Source organism: Pan paniscus, chromosome 6 (assembly GCF_029289425.2).
Source record: "Pan paniscus chromosome 6, NHGRI_mPanPan1-v2.0_pri, whole genome shotgun sequence".
Lineage (NCBI taxonomy): Eukaryota > Metazoa > Chordata > Mammalia > Primates > Hominidae > Pan > Pan paniscus.
In genome coordinates, this window is record NC_073255.2 from 27,032,350 (window position 1) to 27,052,141 (window position 19,792).

At 37.6% G+C, this 19,792-nt stretch overlaps 1 protein-coding gene across 3 annotated transcripts in view; it reads right to left on the reverse strand.

Annotated features, from left to right (window-relative positions):
• The window catches only part of RAPGEF5 (Rap guanine nucleotide exchange factor 5), a 240,850-nt gene that overhangs the window by 47,720 nt on the left and 173,338 nt on the right, over positions 1 to 19,792 (reverse strand). For all 3 annotated transcript variants that reach the window (XM_034963787.3, XM_055115754.2, XM_055115755.2), the window contains one exon: positions 2,087 to 2,165. In XM_034963787.3, the coding sequence (XP_034819678.1) occupies positions 2,087 to 2,165 (79 nt within the window). The remainder of the gene's footprint in view (positions 1 to 2,086; positions 2,166 to 19,792) is intronic.

Here is a 19,792-nt window from a genome sequence, read left to right on the forward strand (position 1 = left end):
CCTGTATTTTGTAATCAGAAATAAATTGCTTTTAAAGAAAAAAAAATATATATATATAGATTCCCTTTGTGTTTGTGGTATTATTTCATAAAAGGCAGAGTGCAAATATACAGAAACAATCATAAAGAAAGACTTCTGGCTTAAAATGTTTTAGAGTTCATGGGTTTTGATTATCGGTGAAAAGGCTCATAAAAATCTGAACTAAATTTTTGTATATAATGTCTTAGTCAAAGACTCAAAACATATATATCCAAGTTAAGTTCTAGAGATTGTTTAGGGACATCCTATAGGACATTAAATTATTAAATGACAATCACAAATAATATTAGGATCATAGTTAAAGAATGTAGTTTAAAGGCATCTCATTTGTTATAAGTATATTTTATATTACTTAATGGGTGGTAATTGTTTTAGAAATATGTTAGCATTAAAATGTAAATGAAATTAGCTCACAGATATTTTTCCAAAACACTTTTGAAGAAAGATGTTCAAAATCTTATCGCTATTGCTAAATGTCTTAGCAACACTCCACTTGAAAGCTGTGAAGGAAATCTGCACATATTATTGAAACTTTCCAAATTCAAAACTAAATAACATTTCAAGATCAATTTTATGAACTGGTTCTAAAAAGTGGCAAAATATCTACTACAGCTTTATTTGCTCATAGGATATAGTAAAGCACTAAAAGTAATCATCATTTCCAGTTATATATTTTTTTAAGAGAGATGTTACTTTATGTCCTTTATGAAGTTTTAAAGTATTCTTTTAGGTGGGAAAATGCTGTAAAGTTGGGAGACACGTAACAATTATTTAACAGAGAAAGGATATTAAATAAGCATTATCATTAGGTCTTTTGTTTTTGAAGGCAGTCTCCCTCTGTCATCTAAACTGGAGAGCAGTAGCACGGTCTCGGCTCACTGCAGCTTCAACCTCCTGGACTTAAGTAATCCTCCTCCCTCAGCATCTCATGTAGCTGGGACCACAGGCGCATGCCATCATGCCCGGCTAGTTTTGGTATACCTATATATATATACACACCAAATATCTATCTATCTATATACCAAATATATGTATGTATATTATATATATATATAATATATCATATATATATATCATATATATATTTTAGAGATGGGGTCTCACTATGTTGCCCAGCTGCTCTTGAACTCCTGGACCCAAGCAATCCTCCCACCTTGGCCTCCCAAAGTGCTGGAATTACAGGTGTGAGCCACGACACCCAGCCATCATTAGGTCTTAATAGAACTTTAGTATACACAAAAGCAATCCATTTTCCTTAAAATTTTCATGTGGTTTAGAGTGGAATCTTCAGTTTCATTTAATAAAAACAGCACAGCAACTGCTTATTTAAACACTTAAAATGCGTCTGAATACATTAAATACTGTGAAGGAAGAAGATCATTTGGAGACTTTCAGTAAGTTTACATGGATTTGTTTTGTGGCATTTCAATGATCCTATGTTGCATCTCTTCTAGTTAGTGAATAAAATTATAAGGCTTCCTTAACTGGTCATTAACCTTCTAATCACATCCATCATTCTAAGAGAGCATGCAGTGACAAAGCTGTGAAAAGATGACAGTTGATTCCAGGGGTTAGGTTCGACCTCCCATGTGGGGGAATGGCCTGTCTCCCCTGAGATACTTGCCAGGAACATTATATCACATATATGCATTTTCCTTCACAAGTGGTCTGACCCTTAACTGATTCTCCTTTAAGTCCATTTATTCCATGATCTTCCCATTCCACACAATCTCTTGACTCTGGGGTTTACCCAGCAGGCCAATTTTGCCTCCAGATTTCTAAGCAATCATGAGGCACAGATGTGAAGCGAACATAATATAAACAGTATAATATAGCCACAACACAGAATGTGAAAACAGCTGTTCACATTTCCAGTTTCCCCTGTCTGTCTCATTTCATCTTCTACCTTGGATATCATTACATTAATATTTAACATATCCACACTCTACTATGGGGTTGAATAAATTAAGGAAGGCAGTTAATTCCTAATGTGGGACATCTGTCTGAGAGGAAGTGGACACAGCAGCCTGAAGATAATGAAGGATATTGCCTTAACAGAGCCTGGCACAAGTCATCAGTTGTCATGAAGACAGTGTACGTGAGAAGGAAGTCATCCAGGAGGGTCTCTGCAAAGGAAAAAAAAACAAACACAAGGTAAGCAAAGAGGTGGATAAGAAGAGCAGCTGCTTATCTGGGCCCCAGAACCATGTGCATGGCAGAAATATGATAAATATTGATAGCTGTGGGAGGGATTAGGAGAATTTTAGCCAGGAAAGACATTATTTATTAAAATTAAGATATGAAAAACTCCTTATATCAAATGCCTCAAGCAATAAGATATTTTTGTTGCAGAGCTCTCTAAACATACAATTTTGTTATCATCTTGTTTTCCTGAAACTTCATTTATATTTGTGGGTAAAGATGATATAGAAAACAAATGCATAAATAATGTGCTTTAAAAAATAAATTTTACAAGACTTCTGAGGTGTACACTCAAGTCCTACAGGGAATAAAGCCTTCATGTGTTAATAAATTAAGGTTTTTTCCAAAGCCATTTACTTAAGTCTAGGGCAAGAACAATGAATAATAAAACCCGGAAGACACATATCAGGTTCCAAGGCCATTCACCTTTATCTCTTAAATGCATCTTTAAGAAGCTGGGAAAGTGATGAGTGATTTTCTTAGTCTTGAAGAGAGACAGAACTGAGTCCAGTTAAAATTGGAGAGCAGGTACAACGTATCACAACATACTTCTTCCTAATTTCTTTTTTCTACCAACCAAACCAGGTTACATTGTTATCATCTTTGTGCTTTAAGTGTTCTTGGAAGAGTTCAGTTTGTATACAATATGGAATTGCTAAAGAGGCAAACTCTGACCTTCAATGTAATTTCCAATATGGTACAAAAGATTATATGCAGAATGTAAAGTGGTGATTTTGCCACAACAGTCATTATCTAGTCTCCTTAACTTAAAATTCATTTTACAATATGATTTAATTTTCATCTTTTACATTCCAGACATCACATTTTTAGTTATATAAAACAGTAATAAATTATTAGAGTAATTAGCTTGTGTACTGTTGTTATGGACTGAATGCTTATGTCCTTTGCAACACCCCCACTCCTGCCACTTTATATGTTGAAACCTTACCCCTAGTATGATTGATGTATTAGGAGTGGGTATTTGAGAGGTAATTAGGATTGGATAAGGCCATGAGGGTGGAGCCCTCATGAATGGCATTGCTATCTTTATAAGAGTCCTGAGAAAGCTCCTTTCCTCTCTCTACCATACAAGTATCGAGGAGACTGTGGTCTATGAACCAGGAAGCAGGTCCTCACCAGACACTGAATCTGCTAGCACCTTGATCTTGGACTCCCCAGCCTCCAGGCTGTGAGAAATAAATGTCTGTTGTTTAAGCTTCCCAGGCTATGGTATTTTGTTATAGCAGCTTGAGCTGACTAAGACATACACTCAATAGTGCTTATGGTCTCCAAGATCTACATGTTATAATGATGATGTGTAAGTAAAAATAATTGCCCAGTATAGAGCCCTATAGCTCTACATTGAAGACTGGATGAAAGAAAATCAACAGAATTTTTAGGAATAACCAGTAATATTTACTTTAAAAGTTAATCAGAAAAACAAGGTAATATTTATGAACACAAAACTCTGATATACAAGGTTGTGGATGACATCTACAGTTCTATATTAGCTGCAGGGCATAACTTATTTCTGCTTGGTTGCAGAATGTCAAGGAAATCGTAATCCACATAGGTAAGTGGTTGCAAATGGTAGGTTTTTCAAAAGTTTGCTTTTTAATTGCAAGATGCCTGTAATTAAAACGAACCAAGGGTGTTAATGAAGAGTATTAACAGAATTTATCTAAAAGATATTTTATTTCTAAGTTCATAGTATTCCCTGTCAAAATAATAAATTCGACAAATTTTCTTATTTGATTTAAAACATGTTTTTAAAAGTCTAAACTTACATTGTTGTATCACACTGCAATATGTTAGCAATCAGTAGTCTAACTTACTATTACTCTATGGCAAAAGCGAATTCCTAAACAGATATACCTGGGCCTTGCTGGGCATAAATTAGACCTAGCACAAAAAGGCTGTGGTGGCGTGCTTGATCCAACAATGTCACATGAATGGACATGCACAGCCTGCGTACGCAGAAGAGCCAGGGGCCCCCTACTAGAGTCTCTGTTTATGGAAGTTTCAAATATATGAACAAGGCACGGGAAGGTTTACTTTACTTGTCTCCAAACAAGTTAACCTGGCAGCTCAAGTTAATCACTGGTCATCCTAATGAGAAATTTGGAATATATAATGTGTGCCTTTCATTACAGTTTTTAAAAATAGTTTCAATTAAAATCAATCACTTGCATATTAGCTGGAAACCAAGGATATTTTGGAAATACAATTTGAAAACGATCCCTCTGGGCCTGTTGAAGAGTAATGTTTACAAATTACAACATTTCTCTGTGTTAAATGTGGTTGATGGAAATCCTCAACCTTTCAGGTCTGATTAGAAATTAAGCTGAATCTGGCCAGGTATGGTGGCTCACGCCTGTAATCCCAGCACTTTGAGAGGCCAAGGTGAGTAGATTGCTTGAGGCCAGGAGCTAGAGACCAGCCTGGCCAATATTGCGAAACTCCATCTCTACTGTTAAAAAAAAAAAAAAAAAAAAAAAAGCTGGGTGTGGTGGCATACGCCTATAATCCCAGCTACTCAGGAGGCTGAGGTAGGAGGATGGCTTGAACTCAGGCGGTGGAAGTTGCAGTGAGCCAAGATCATGTCACTGCCCTCTAGCCTGCGCAACAGAGCGAGACTCTGTGTCAAAAAAAAAAAAAAAAAAAAAAAAAGCTGAATCTTCCCAGATACTCAGGAGGCTGAGGTAGGAGGATGGCTGGAACCCAGGTGGCAGAGGTTGCAAGTGAGCCAAGATTATGCCACTGCACTTTAGCCTGGGTGACACAGAGAGACTCTTTCTCAAAAAAAAAAAAAATTAAGCTGTTTCTTTTTTGCACTCAATGTTAGACACAAGCAGCAAGGACAACAGAGTAGTTTTTTTGTTTGTTTGTTTGTTTTTGAGACTGTCACCCAGGCTGCAGTGCAAACTTCACCTCCCAGGTTCAAGTGATTCTTGTGCCTCAGCCTCCCAAGTAGCTGGGACTACTGGCATGCACCACCATGTCCAGCTAATTTTTGTAGTTTGAGTAGAGATGGGGTTTCACCATATTGGCTGGGCTGGTCTCAAACTCCTGGCCTCAGGTGATCTGCCGGCCTTGGCCTCCCAAAGTGCTGGGATTACAGGCGTGAGCCACTGAGCCTGGCCAACAGAGTAGCTTTGAATCTAGTTTAGGGTTTTCAATGGCTCTTGTAGATAGGAGCCACCAATGCGCAGAAACCACTGGGTGACAGCACTGAGAGGGAGCTGGCATTTAAAATGCTGGATGTGACACAGAGGTTCCGACTCTTTGGGGTGTTCTTACACTTAGCTGCATTTAATGAGGTTAGAACTATTCTCTCATCAAGATTTACTTCATTAGTAGCTGAGATTAAAAAGAACACCATTAAACCATTAACTTTGACATAACCAGTCATTCCATTCCAGAACAACCTTAGATAATGAACTGACTACCAGAGTCTGGTTGGATGGTGGCAAACCCATTTGGCATTCAATTCAATTAATCAGCTCACATATGACAATATTTTGTTAAGGGCTTTGACCCAGAAATGCTTATTTTCTCCTAAGCCAATATCATATTTAAAATTCAACAGCATTTACCTAATTATCTGTCATAGAAATATTAATTAAAATAAAAACAATGAGGCTATATAAAAACAGCTCCAGTTGAAGTCCTAATAAAGAAAATAGTTAAAAATTCTAATGAATAGAACAGATTCCCAATACTCATAACTCAAATATCTCTCTATTTAACTACTATATTGTTCTAAATTTTTCTATACAAAGAGCTTTCCTTTATTCTTTTCCAGCATTCATGTTTTTTTTTTTCTGCTGTGCAGATTCTGAAAGTAATTGAGTGGTATGAATGAAAATACTATAATCAAAGTGATGCACTTCAAATAAAAGTGCAATTTATAACAGCCATGCTTCCAAAAAAGAGGCTGTCCCATTGGTATTTAGAGATATTTTTAGAACCATGATGGTTATATGAATGATCCCCTGAAGACTATTAGCCGACAATAGCCATTTAGAAAGACTTACAAATCCACTGGCATCCAAATTAAAACACTATAATTATCTATTACACTACATAGTACTTAATAATAATTTAAGACAACAGGCAGAAAAGCATGTTTGTATACATAAAAGTATCTTTCATTTAAACAAATTCATAGTTGCCATACAAATTAACACTCTGAGTAAAAAAAGTATTCATTTTGATTTCTAACTTTGTGAATACCTAAGCATATTAATATGCATATATTACTATACAAAACCTTTTTCTTTCATATCCTTTCTCTTTTTTGAGATGGAGTTTTGCTCTTGTTGCCTAGGCTGGAGTGCAGTGGCACGATCTCAGCTCACTGCAACCTCCACCTCCCAGATTCAAGTGATTCTCCGGCCTCAGCCTCCTGAGTAGTTGGGACTACAGGTGTGCACTACCACGCCCAGATAATTTTTTTATTTTTAGTAGAGATGGGGGTTTCACCATGTTGGCCAGGCTGGTCTCAAACTTCTGACCTCAGGTGATCTGCCCGCCTCAGCCTCCCAAAGTGCTGGGATTACAGGCATGAGCCACGTTGCCAGCCATTTTCTTTGATATTCTATGCACTAAGTAAATTACTAAATCTAATCCTAAATTATTGGCTTATCAATAAATTTTTGGGACTATCCTCCCCACTCCAAAATAAAATAATACTTTCGTAGTGGCTTTTTGAATACAAGAAACATCCTTGCAAGTAAAAAAGTAACATCTTGATAATCATTGAAATTGGAAAGTAAATACTTCTATAGTTTTAACTATTATAAAACTTGAAATAAAATATATATAGAAATGGTTTTGAAATCCATGCATGTAATTAGCTATACTGATGTCATATAGGACTTTTCCCTATCATCTGCTACTATTTTAATTTTTGGGGGTTTTTTTTGAGATGGAGTCTCACTCTGGCACCCAGACTGGAGTACAGTGGCATGATCTCAGCTCACTGCAATCTCCGCCTCCTGGGTTCAAGCTATTCTCCTGCCTCAGCCTCTGGAGCAACTGGGATTACAGGCACACACCACCATGCCCGGCTAATTTTTGTATTTTTAGTAGAGACTGGGGTTTCACCATGTTGGCCAGGTTGGTCTCGAACTCCTGACCTCAGGTGATCTGCATGCCTCGGGCTCCCAAAGTTCTGGGATTGCAGGTATAAGCCACCGTGCCCGGCCTATTTTAATTTTTAGGTCATATAAAAATAATTATCTAATTTTATTTAATTTTATTTGAATGTATTTCTCTTGTATGTACCAATTAAAACATTTTTCTCTGTCTCATTTTAAGTATATGAAGCTCTAAAAATTCCCATTTTATTTCTGCAAAACACAAGTATCCCTAGAGCATGCTAGAGTTGTGTCAAGATGGAATAGTAAGAGGTTTGGTACAGACCATTTTCATGGAGTTCGGTTACATATAAATCTAATCAAATTTTAAAAACTGATCCAAATGTTACCAAAAGGTCTAAGCTTAATGCTTTCTTTGTAACATAATAACATAAAAACAAAAAACAAAAACAAAACCCTGAAGTCTAAAAATCACTAGAAGTATAGCGTTACGTAGGAAAAATTATATAAATCTACCTTGGTTATTTTTCAACACTCATAAGCAAAATGCACTGTGATAATGAAACCACTCATCTGTTAAAGTGAATTACCAAGAAAGCAAATTAAAAGAATTTTGACAGGCAACTGCCTATAGTAGCCATTTAATCCAAGTATGGTAATGTGAATATTCAACATTTCTGTATTAACTCATATTCCCTGAAGTACTATTAGCCGTTTTGTTTCACCTGTATTTCTACTTCAGATGTAATGGAATTTAAGGCACTCTAAAATATATTCTACTTAACCTTTATTTTAAGAAGCCAAGAAAAGCTTTGAACATGAAAAGGCCCATTTCTGGTCCTGGAATGTTACAACTTGCCATTATTTTTTGAGAAGCAGTGCCAAAATGTACCATGTAATTTGATTAAGCACAAATAAAATTTTTTTCATGTTCAGGTTGGAATAATAGATTAAAGTGCTATGCCATTAAAAGCAATGCTTCTTTCCCCGTGTATCTTACATTTCTGAAAGTGATATTAACGACCTCAAACGCAGCTTTTTACTACAGCTCTTAAATTCACTTAATCCCTGCCAATTCTTACAGGCTCACCATAGCGTTTTCTTTAGCCATTCTAACATAACCAAATCTTGAGATCTAGCTTTATTTTTAGGTATTTGTGGCAGAAAAAAAGTGCTTACTTATTTAACGCTGTTTATATATCAAATCTTAAAAGTCACCCCTTTAAATGAGAGGAACTTACTACAGACAGGGCTTGGGGACACTCTTCAAATAATCAAATCTGTTTTTATTTTAACTTGTAAAATTCAGTTTTAGAATCCTGTCATTCCTTCTTCAAGAAAGAATGATTTGAATACAACAGGTATTCCGTTCTTAGCTATGCTTAATTCTATACACTGCCTTTTAAAAATGTTACTAGGAGGGGCATAGAGTAATAAACAGGGGGCTTGTCTACCTTCTCCAGGCTGCGGCACTCAGAGAAAGGGTGCAGGTCACCCTGGGACTAGGAGCGGTGAGCGGCCTCATAGCTCCTGTTGTTACATCCCCAATCAGCTGCTCTCAGTGTCTAGGTACAATTGCAGCCCATTCATGGCATATGCATGCGTCTGCCAAGTATGCTGGGAAGCTCAGAAAACAGTATAAAGAATACTATGGAAACAGACAGCTGGAAATCTAACGGGGTAGCCTAATGCATAGTCCTTAATCTCTCTAGGCCTTAGTTAAGTCACCTGTAAAGTGGCTATCATATCTATACCTAGCAGAGTTACAGTGAAGATTAAATAAGACAGTGTATCTAAAGCAACTGGCAGAGAGCCTGGTAAACCCTAGGCACTCTAGATAAATACTACCTATTATTTATTTTTATAAAATAAAATTATTTCAACCTTGTCCCAATTCTCCAAGTGCTACCAATCCGCCAACAAAAACTTGAGAACTATGAATTTCCAAGAAGAATTGGAGGAGGAAAAGGAGAAGCAAATGTGAGCAAAGCAACGGATGTGGGTGGGTCTGTGGCTGAGTCACAAACCTGTGGTCTTGTGACTTGCAGGTCTTGTTTAGTCCCTAGAGATGCTTTCTGTGAGTTGACAAAATTTAAAAGTCAGAAGATCTGGCAACACCAGGGCCACATCTCCTATGGCAACCATGTTTAGAGCCAACTTGCCTACTTTGTGCAGGAGGCACTCTCCAGTTCATCACCCTTCTGCTCTGGCAGTCTTCACTCACTCACTTTTACTGCCTGTGGACATGCAAGTTGGTAAGTCTTGGTCTACAGCACAGTTGTGTAGTAGCAATAGAAGAGATCACATAGTATAATTGAAAAGTAAAGCTAGAGAAATAGGTTGGAGGAAATTCCTGAAGGATCTTTGAATGCTAAACTAAGGAGCCTGGGGCTTATTCCACAGGAAAAGGGAAGTGAAGGGAGATTTTCAAGACCAGAAGTGACAAGAGAGATATGAGTTAAGCTTGCTTCATCAGGGAAGTCAGATTGGATAAGGGGAGGATAAGGGGAGGGAGGTGAGTTTGCTTTTAAACTTGCTGAGCTTGGGTTCCCCAGGTTACTCTAAGGAAAGCTATTAGGAAAAAATATCAAAGACCAGAGCTTGCCAAAGAGGGTTACAGTTATGATTGTGGGAGCCAGCACCTAAAGAGGATGGCTATGGCCAACATGATTTCTCAGAAAAATAAGCAGCAGTCTAAGGGAGTGGGATATTCATGTTTGGGCGATGGTAAGGGAAAGATGAGTTAAGGAAGGGGAAAGAGAAGGAAGAGAGAAACAGAATAAAGAGAAATGAATGTACAGTCAATAGCCTCCTTTCTGTAAACAAACAAACGGGACACAAATGTAATAACCAACAAGAAAGAAAAGGATTGGAAATGAGTGTTAAATGCTGCTTGAAGAGGCTTTATCGGGCTCAGGACTCAAAGAGCACTGGATTTGTTATGTGGACAGTCCCTGGTTTGATGACCTTAGAGAGATGCCCCTTGGTGAATGGTGGGGGCATACTCTAGTTAAAAGGAACAAAGGATATTCTGATAATCAGTGCTCACACCATATATCACACTGTTTTTTCTTTTTTTCTCCAAAGACTCCTCCTAAAGTTGTAGAGCTCATTGTTTAGTAAGAGCAGTTGCTCTCACAAGGAGCTGGGATGAAAAATTTCTCAATAATCAATACAATTATCATTTTATTTAACTGTATAGATTAGAATGTGGGGATTGTCATGGGCACGAAGCCTTCAGCACCAATCTGCCAGCATCTACCAACAAAAATTAATATCCGGCTCTAAGATTCACTCGGTCCAACTCGGACCTCTCGGAGTTGCTGCATGGTTGTCTGATTAACATCACACACGTGTTCTAAACATACAAGCTGTGTTCCTTAGTGTTTGTCCATTAAATGTTCTTAACTTTCAGGAAACAAAGAAAATTAATTTAAACATAATATCCTAAATTAGAAGCCTGAGATATGGTTATTACAAGCAAATTAATAGTCATTCTAACAACTGAATCAACTTAGGACATTGTAATGTTTTTACCTCTCAAGCACCAAAAGGTTCTGTATTATGAACTTTTTTCAAAACCTGAAATACATCATCATTCCCAATGTTAATATTAGCATTAAATTTCAGAAAAATAACATTTTATTTACTTTTTTTTCATGTATTAGTACGTTCTCATGCTGCTAATAAAGACGTACCAGAGACTGGGTAATCTATAAAGGAAAGACGTTTAAAGGACTCACAGTTCCACATGGCTCAAGAGGCCTCACAATCACAGTAGGGGATGAAAGAGCAAAGGCATGTCTTACATGGTGTGTGCGTGTCAAAGGCAAAAGAGCGTGTGCGGGGGAACTCCCCTTTATAAAACCATCAGATCTCATGAGACTTATTCACTATCATGAGAACTGCAGGGGAAAGACTTGCCCCATGATTCAATTCCCTCCCACCAGGTCCCTCCCATGACATGCAGGAATTATAGGAGCTACAATTCAAGATGAGATTTGGGTGAGGACACAGCCAAACCATATCAGTTGGTTAACAGAAATTCTAGGAATTCTAGACAGACTTATTTTCTTCCAAGTTTAGCAATGAATAGTCAACTGCCTCTGTTAAGACTAAGGATTGGCAGGATAGCTAGATTATATTAAAGATAAGAAGATATTCTACAAAACTAATTTAAAGTAAACATAAGTAAGCACAATTAAGGCTTTTTGTTTGTTTGTTTGTTTATTTTTGAGATAGAGTCTTGCTCTGTCGCCCAGGCTGGATGGAGTGCAGTGGTGTGATCTCTGCTTACTGCAGCTTCCACTTACTGGGTTCAGGCAATTCTCCTGTCTCAGCCTCCTGAATAGCTGGGACTACAGGAGCCCACCACCATGCCCGGGTAATTTTTTTCTATTTTTAGCAGAGGTGGGGTTTTACCATGTTGGTCAGGCTGGTCCCAAACTCCTGACCTCAAATGATCCACCCACCTCGGCCTCCCAAAGGGCTGGGATTACAGGCGTGAGCCACTGCGCCTGGCCAATTGAGGCTCTTTCGAAATAATCTGGCACAGGATCTTACATTTACCGACAATTTTCAACACAAGAAAATTTACTTTAATGTATTGCCTGTATTTAAAAATACTGCTAGGACAAATATATCAACCAGTGGCTGACAGCAGACATGCCTCTGGGTTCTGGTTCCAGAGCTGTTATTAGTGTTCTTTTCAATAACACACAGCTGCTTTCTTTCTCACACAGGTGAAAGGAAGACTCATGTTTTTGGGTCACAGAGAAAGGTTTGGTCAGCAACCATTTACTGAACTTCTGTGACTAAGGGATGACAACTGTGCCCTCTGCCATGGAGAATGGAAAGTTGTTCACAGAGCTTGGGAATCTGATTGGTGAGATAATTAAATGACCACATAAGGCATCCTCCACACCCCAGGCTGATGAATATCACACTCCTGTGAATGTCTGTGCAGTCCTCCACACCCCAACCCCTACCCAGCATATGTCATTGGCCTTGAGTCACCTAAGATGTTCCTATCAAGTTGTTTTCCATGTAAGTGCCAGGATGCTGAAGTTCCTTTATTCCTACTCAAACTTTATTTTGTCTTTATTTTCTAGGGAGCCCCAAATTTGTTTTGAACCATATCTATCTGGCCATGCACCAGGTAGCCAGAGTGGCTTCAATGGGCAAGGAGAAAAAGTAAGGGAGGAAAATGATAGCGGCTTCGCTAGTTAAATATACTCAAAACAGCCACCCTTTATTGACCACAAACTGTGCCAGTGCTAATGATAATCACGGAATCACCACCCAACATTCCACACCTGTTAACACTAAGGGCTTTACCTACATGGCCTGCGCCCCTCATATCCACCCTAGAAGGTAGGTTGCACATTATCTTTTTTGAGGTGACAGCACTGAGGCTGAGATGAATAAAGTGAATAACCACCCAGGGCTCCTCAGCAAGATGATGTCTGAAGGGCCTAAGTCCCAGCCCTGGTTCTTTCATTACACTATGCTCTCCCAAGAGTGTGGACCCAAATAACCCATCCGGTTTATGGGAAAAGAAAATGCAGGAAAGTAACAGAATCTCCAGGTTTGGAAGAGGGAGTAGAGTCACAGACACAAGAAGGTGGTCTTTTATTGGTCTTAAATCACCAAAGATGCCCCTATAAAGTTGTTTTCTAAGTGCCAGGATGCTGGAGTTCCTTTATTCCTACTCAAATTTTATTTTGTTTTTTATTTTCTAGTGGACACCTGGCCATAGCAAATAGATACGAGATCAGCCAATTTGCTTTTCAAAAGGTAGAACTGACAATCACGTGGAAGGACTGAAATGGTCCACAAATTCCTAATGTTTTTAAGATTGACCAGTTACACATATTTATATTTTTTAAAATCGAAATGTAAAGGTAAAAACTAAAAAAATTGTTTACAAAAGGCCAAATCATAAAATTCTTCCCTCCTTTCTAGATGAATTCTCTATATGAAAGATTATACTGAAAAAAACCATTTTTCTACTCTCAACACATCAACTGAGTTTCCTATAATTCAATTCTGACACTACCTGGAGATAGCACAGACCTCACAGACCAGAGGCTCAATCCCACAAGACTGCATCCCACTTCAGATGCCAATCACAAGTCTCAGGTTGTCACCTGTACTTCTGACCAGTGGGCTCTATATCAGGGTTCTCACAACCACCCTCTGCGGTCTGACAAGTACCTGTTAAGGGCTCACTAAACTCAGGGAAACATTTACTCACACTTACTGCTTTATTATAAAGGAGATGAAGATGAACAGTCAGGTGAGTAGTTACACAGCATGAGGTCTAAAAAGGTCCTGAGCACAGAAGCCTCTGTTTCCGTGGGCTTTGGGTTCACTATCTTCATGGCACATGGATGTGTTCACCGACCTGGAAGCTCTCTGAATTTCATTGTTTAGAGTTTTTATAGAAGCTTCATTAGGTAGGCATGATTGATTAAATCATGGACCACTGGTGATTAAGTCAATCTCCATCTCCCTCCCCTCCCCAGACGTTGAGGGCTGGGACCAAAAGCTCTATCCCTCTAGTCATACCTTGTCTTTCTGGCAACCAGCTCCCATCCTGAAGCTATCTAGGGACCCCAGCCACCAGTCATCATATTAGCATACAAAAAGATTCTCCTATCACTCTAGAGATTCCAAAGGTCTTAGAAACTCTTGTGCTAAGAATAAGTGATTAAAACCAAATACTAAAACAAAAGATGCTCCTATCACTTCTATCACTCATGAAATTCCATGGTTTTAAGAGCTCCAGACCAGTGGCAGAGACCAAGTATGTATTTCTTATTATGTCACAATAATAGAATATTATATACAATTAGATACTAAAATCTACTCTATAAGAGTAGATTTATTAATTTGTGCCATTGTTTAAATAATACTTCTTCCAAGCAATAATATATGGAATATTTCTTAGTTCATCTTTAATTTCTTATATGAAAAATGTTTCTAACAATGACAAGAATTTAGAGTGAATGATGTATAGTTCTCAAACATGAAATCAACAGCTCAAATCAGACATAAGAAAAGTACTTACAGCTAACTAAACCTTGCATGCTAAGCATATGTAAGATTATTCTAAATATTCACTTGTTGAGGAGGATATCAGAGATAATCCAAACCACTTCACAGGCTTTTTAAAAAAATGACTATGTCAGAGGCATTTGAGCCAGAGTGACTCCATCTTGAATAGGGGCTGGGTAAAATAAGGCTGATACCTACTGGGCTGCATTCCCAGAAGGTTAAGGCATCCTAAACCACAGGGTGAGATAGTAGGTCTGCACAAGGTACAGGTCACAAAGAACTTGCTGATAAAACAACATGTGGTAAAGAAGCCAGCCAAATCCCACCAAAACCAAGATAGTGACAAATGTGACCTCCAGTTGTTCTCACTGTTCATCACATGCTAATTATGATACAATCGCATGCTAAAAGACACTCCCACCAGCACTACGACAATTTACAAATGCCATGGCAACAATCAGGAAGTTACCACATATGTTCTAAAAAGGGGAGGAACGTTGAGTCTCAGAAAAACTCATGAATAACCCACCCCTTGTTTGTCATATAATCAAGAAATAACTATAAGTATCCTTAGTCCAGCAGCTCAAGCTGCTGCTCTGCCTATGGAGTAGCCATTCTTTTGTTTCTCTACTTCTCTAACAAAGTTGCTTTCACTTTACTCTATGGGTTTGCCTTGAATTACTTCTTGCGTGAGACACAAAGACCCTCTCTTGGGGTCTGAATCAGGACCCCTTTCCCTTGACAATTATACAATGCGTTAAAACATAGTATGTCCATATTTCTTTGAAGAAACAAATATATAATTATGGTATTGGGTCTACAGTATCAAAACAAACTTAACATAAGCTTCTATTTACAAAATTACATGCCATTTGCCCCTTTTTTGGGAATCAAACTTTGATTTTTTTTTTTCCTGGGCATGTTGCTCCCCTGATATTTTAAAGTCACAACAAAACAATATACAATATATTTGCCAGCTTCACTTGCAGCTAGATGTGGCCACAAGACTAAGTTTTGGTCCATGAGGTAAAAGCAGAAGCCGTGTGTGATGGGCAAGTGTGCTCTTCATGACTTTCTTCATCCTGCTGCCTGGACAGTTATGCTAGTGTCCATCAGGGCCCAGGAAATCAAGTTCAAATAAGGAATCTCAGGACTGACTGACATCAGAGTGGCCTTATCGGCTGCGGACTGTATTTCTCCATACTTATTTTCACATGAGAGAGAAATACATTTATATCATGTTTAAATCATCATTAGAGCTTTTCTGTTATATGCAGCTGTGCCTACTCACAAATAACACATGTACACTGAAAATTTCCAGAAGCTCAAGTACATGATCTGCAATATGATCTGGTTCTCAATTTTCTCAATTATCAAAAGTAGGAAAGGTGCATTCAAGGAGTGTTAAGTATTGTTAATTCATCCTGATCTCACTACTGTGGATTTCTAGAATGTGCTGACGAAGACACAGTGCCTTGGATGTTTGTTTGTTGCTTTGTTTGGAAGAACAAACACCCTCCCTGGGAGACTATCAAACAGTGCAAATTGTCATAATAATTCTGAGATATGCACACTATGCCAATCAGCATCGGCAGAACTTGGGTTAACTAAAATTGTTCTACAGAAGCCATCAGTAAATGAAAATGGCTGGCAATGCCTTCAGATACAGATCAAACTGAACCAAGACATCAAAGGTCACATTTTATATATCCAACTCTGAGAATCAGAACCAAAATTAGGATGAAAAGATCACTCTGCTCTCTCTTTTTTTCTTAAAAAAACATACGACATGACAGTAAATTTAAAATCTGTAAGCTGCTACACAAAAGAAAATATGTGATATCAAGCAAGACTCAAAGAAAACTTAGGGGGAAAAAGCTTACTTGCTGTCAGTACTACATAAATTCTTCTTCATAACAGGTGAAGAATATTGAAAGGGATATAATAAGAAAAAAATAGCAGAAGCTTACATATACCCATTCATCTAAAACCATATTTGTTTTTAGACTGAGAATTTAGGTAGCAATATCCAGCCAGGTATGCAATGGAGAATTTTAAATTGTACTTTTCATGTTCCCACTAAATGAAGCTCATTTAAAGGATTAAAATATTTCAAAGTCAGAAGATTCACCAAATATCCTAAATGCCAGACAAGAACGCCAAGTCCAAGTCTGAAGCAGAAAAGGCTACAGAATTGTTCTGAAAATTATTTTCTGTCACTATTTAGATTATGACAAGATGTTCTGGGATTTTGGTTGTTGTTGTTTAGTTTCCCACGTTTCTGTCACCCGTATTTAACAACTCTAATTTCATATTTATTTTCGAGATTCAAGGGAAGGACTGCCAGCCAAGTAGCAGCCTTAAGTACAAGGCAAAAAAGCTGCAAACTGAATGAAAGAAAAGGTTTCAATTGTAGAGTAAGAAAGCCTGAGGCAGAAAATGAGGATAATGGGAAATGGGAGGGGAAGGTTATAGTGCCAAAAGGCTGATGGGAAAAATGAAGAGAAGCTCAATTATAGGTACGTTAAAAGCAAACATTCTCCCACACAAAGAATATCTCTTTTAGACGTGGGCTTGTCAGAGCAATTCTATGACATTACACCCTTTCAATGAAGCAATAATTGATTGAAACATGCTGTGAGAGATTAACATGCAGTGACTGTAATCAACAAATTGCCATCCACTAATACTCCTTCCTCACACTTTATACGACTATCTGAAGTACACACTCTTACACAAAAAAACACTTTGTTCCCCCATTTTCTGATAGAATGCTAAATTTTACTTGAGGAAGATGTCATAAACATTTTAAAATTCAGACAAGGACATCTGATTATCTCACTTTAAATCCAACAACCGTCTGGGGAGATGACACAAGATCTCTGAGAGAGAGAAACACAGAAAGAGAAAGAAGGAGACAGAGGTTTTTCAACCGTCGACACTGTCTTAAACACAGTTTCAAGTAATTTCAGCTGCCAATGTTAGAGTGAAACTATCATTTTGCTAAAATTACTAGGTTGTCAAACCCACAACTGACACAATATCTTGTCTTCATGAATTTCAGTATCTCTTGTTCCCTTCAATTTGCTACTCCAGAAATGCCCCACTTAAATCACACATTTAAACAAGTTCCTGGAAATACAGCCAGACACTAACAAAACCACATGCGTTTCTACTAAAGCGCAATATTAAATATGCCAATAGACACAAAACTTACTGAGAAAATATGGCAATTTACACATTTTTAAAGGTTTTAGAACAGAAATTTCCTTTCAAAAGAAATGAAACCCCAGTTAGCACTAACTGAACTGGGAAATGATGCTGTAGAAATTATTTTTCCAAAGAAATAGAAAAGTAATATATGTAGCCTTCTTCCTTAAAGGGTACACCCTGTTAGGGAGACAGGATATCAAGAGAATATTAAAAAAGGTATTATCTGTCTCAAATTTATTTTTATTAGAAAAAACAAGTTATACTGAGGATTTATGTTTCAAATGCAGCCTTCATCCTACGTCAAAGAGATTATATAGATGTAAGCCAATATCTTATCCATATAACAATAAAAGCAAGGACTATTATTAGGTCCTCATAGTTTGCTATTAGATTTTATATTTGAGGCCGGGAGCAGTGGCTCACGCCTATAATCCCAGCATCTTGGGAGGATGAGGCAGGTGGATCACCTGAGGTCAGGAGCTCAAGACCAGTCTGGCCAACATAGTGAAACCCTGTCTCTAGTAAAAATACAAAAATTGGGCATGGTGGCACACACCTGTAGTCCCAGCTACTCGAGAGGCTGAGGTAGGATAATCTCTTGAACCCAGGAGGGGGAGGTTGCAGTGAGTCAAGATGGTGCCATTGCACTCCAGCCTGGGTAACAGAGTGAGACTCCATCACAAAAAAAAAAAAAAAAGATTTTTATATTTGAAAACAGATTGTAATTTTATATATTTGATTCTCTGAAACTTGACAATTTGTGTACATACTTATGGCAACTCTCAGTGGAGCAGAATATTTTATTACTTGTAATAATTTATCCTCCAGTTGTTCTAGAAAATTAGAAATTTACTTAACTACAAAGAAAGAACCAAAGTTCTCTATGGAAGTCTAGCTAAAAAGATGAGTATCAAGTTGGGCATCTGAGGTAATGTATTTCAGGTGAGGCAAATTAATGTAAATAAAGGATAAAATGAAAACAACATATGCAAATATGAATAAAGTAGAAAGTCCACTGACTTCTCCATCTTCCATGCTGGCTGCAGTTTACACAGGAAAACCAGGGTTCAGGGGTTGAGGTCAGCACTGAAACTGACTTCGAGGAAATAAGCAGTCACATGCATATGTCATTTAGGTAGAACACCGTGTGCAGGAACCTCCAGATTATCTCACCTTCAGCCTCTAGGACAAAACCTCCACTCTAACCTGTCAGAAAGTGGTTGACATTTTCCTTCAAAGTATTTAAAGAAGAAAGTCCATAAACTGTTAAGATGCCCAAGTTTTCCATAATTCTTATAGTCTGGAAGCTAAGGATCTAATTTCTAAGGTCATTGTTCCCCCTCATGTACTCCTTTTTCCATTTCCTATCTTCAGATCCTCTTGAAATTAATTTCCTAGAACCCTATAATACTTTCGTTTGTTTCTGGCATGCTCTAGACTTCCACTTGAACTTTCCGTTTACAAAGTCTACTGTAAAATGGTCAACCTTTTGTGGCAAAAGCCACATCTGCGAAGCCAACTGTAGTTTCCCTTTAATTAAATATTACAAGTTTAGTTACCCAATGTCTTATTTTCTACTTTATAAATAAATATACATATACATTCCTATGCATTTATCGTAGTAAATTCTAACAGTGGACACAGAATAAACAAGGGTGGAGGATGAAAGCAAATCATAAAATTAAAAGTTTAATGAAAGTATCCATCTCTCCACATAGTTCACTAGAAATATTAGGTAATCATTGAATAAACTACTCTACATTTTTCTGAATACTTTCTTATTTGGAAAACTGTAACATTGGCATAACCTTTCATGCTGAAATTGTTTGTAAAATTAAAATTCAGATAATAAACTACAGCTCAAATGTGGTATAAACATGAAAATGATGCAATTAAAAAATGCATTCCAATGATCCATTCTCATTCTAAATCGAGATTGTTTCCCTGAAAGGTATGCTATACTCCTATTAAATATATCCCTATCCATTAAATATCTTCCTTTGCCCATTGGTTGTGTTGTAATGAAAACTTCCACATTTTTCCGTTATTAATCAGTGTATGTTAATGATCTTATGCTTCAGCTGGGTCTCACTTCACTTCACCTTGCTTCATTAACAACAAGGGTATTAATTAACCCACAATCTACTGGCAGTGTAAAAGCATCAGTTCCCTTGTTA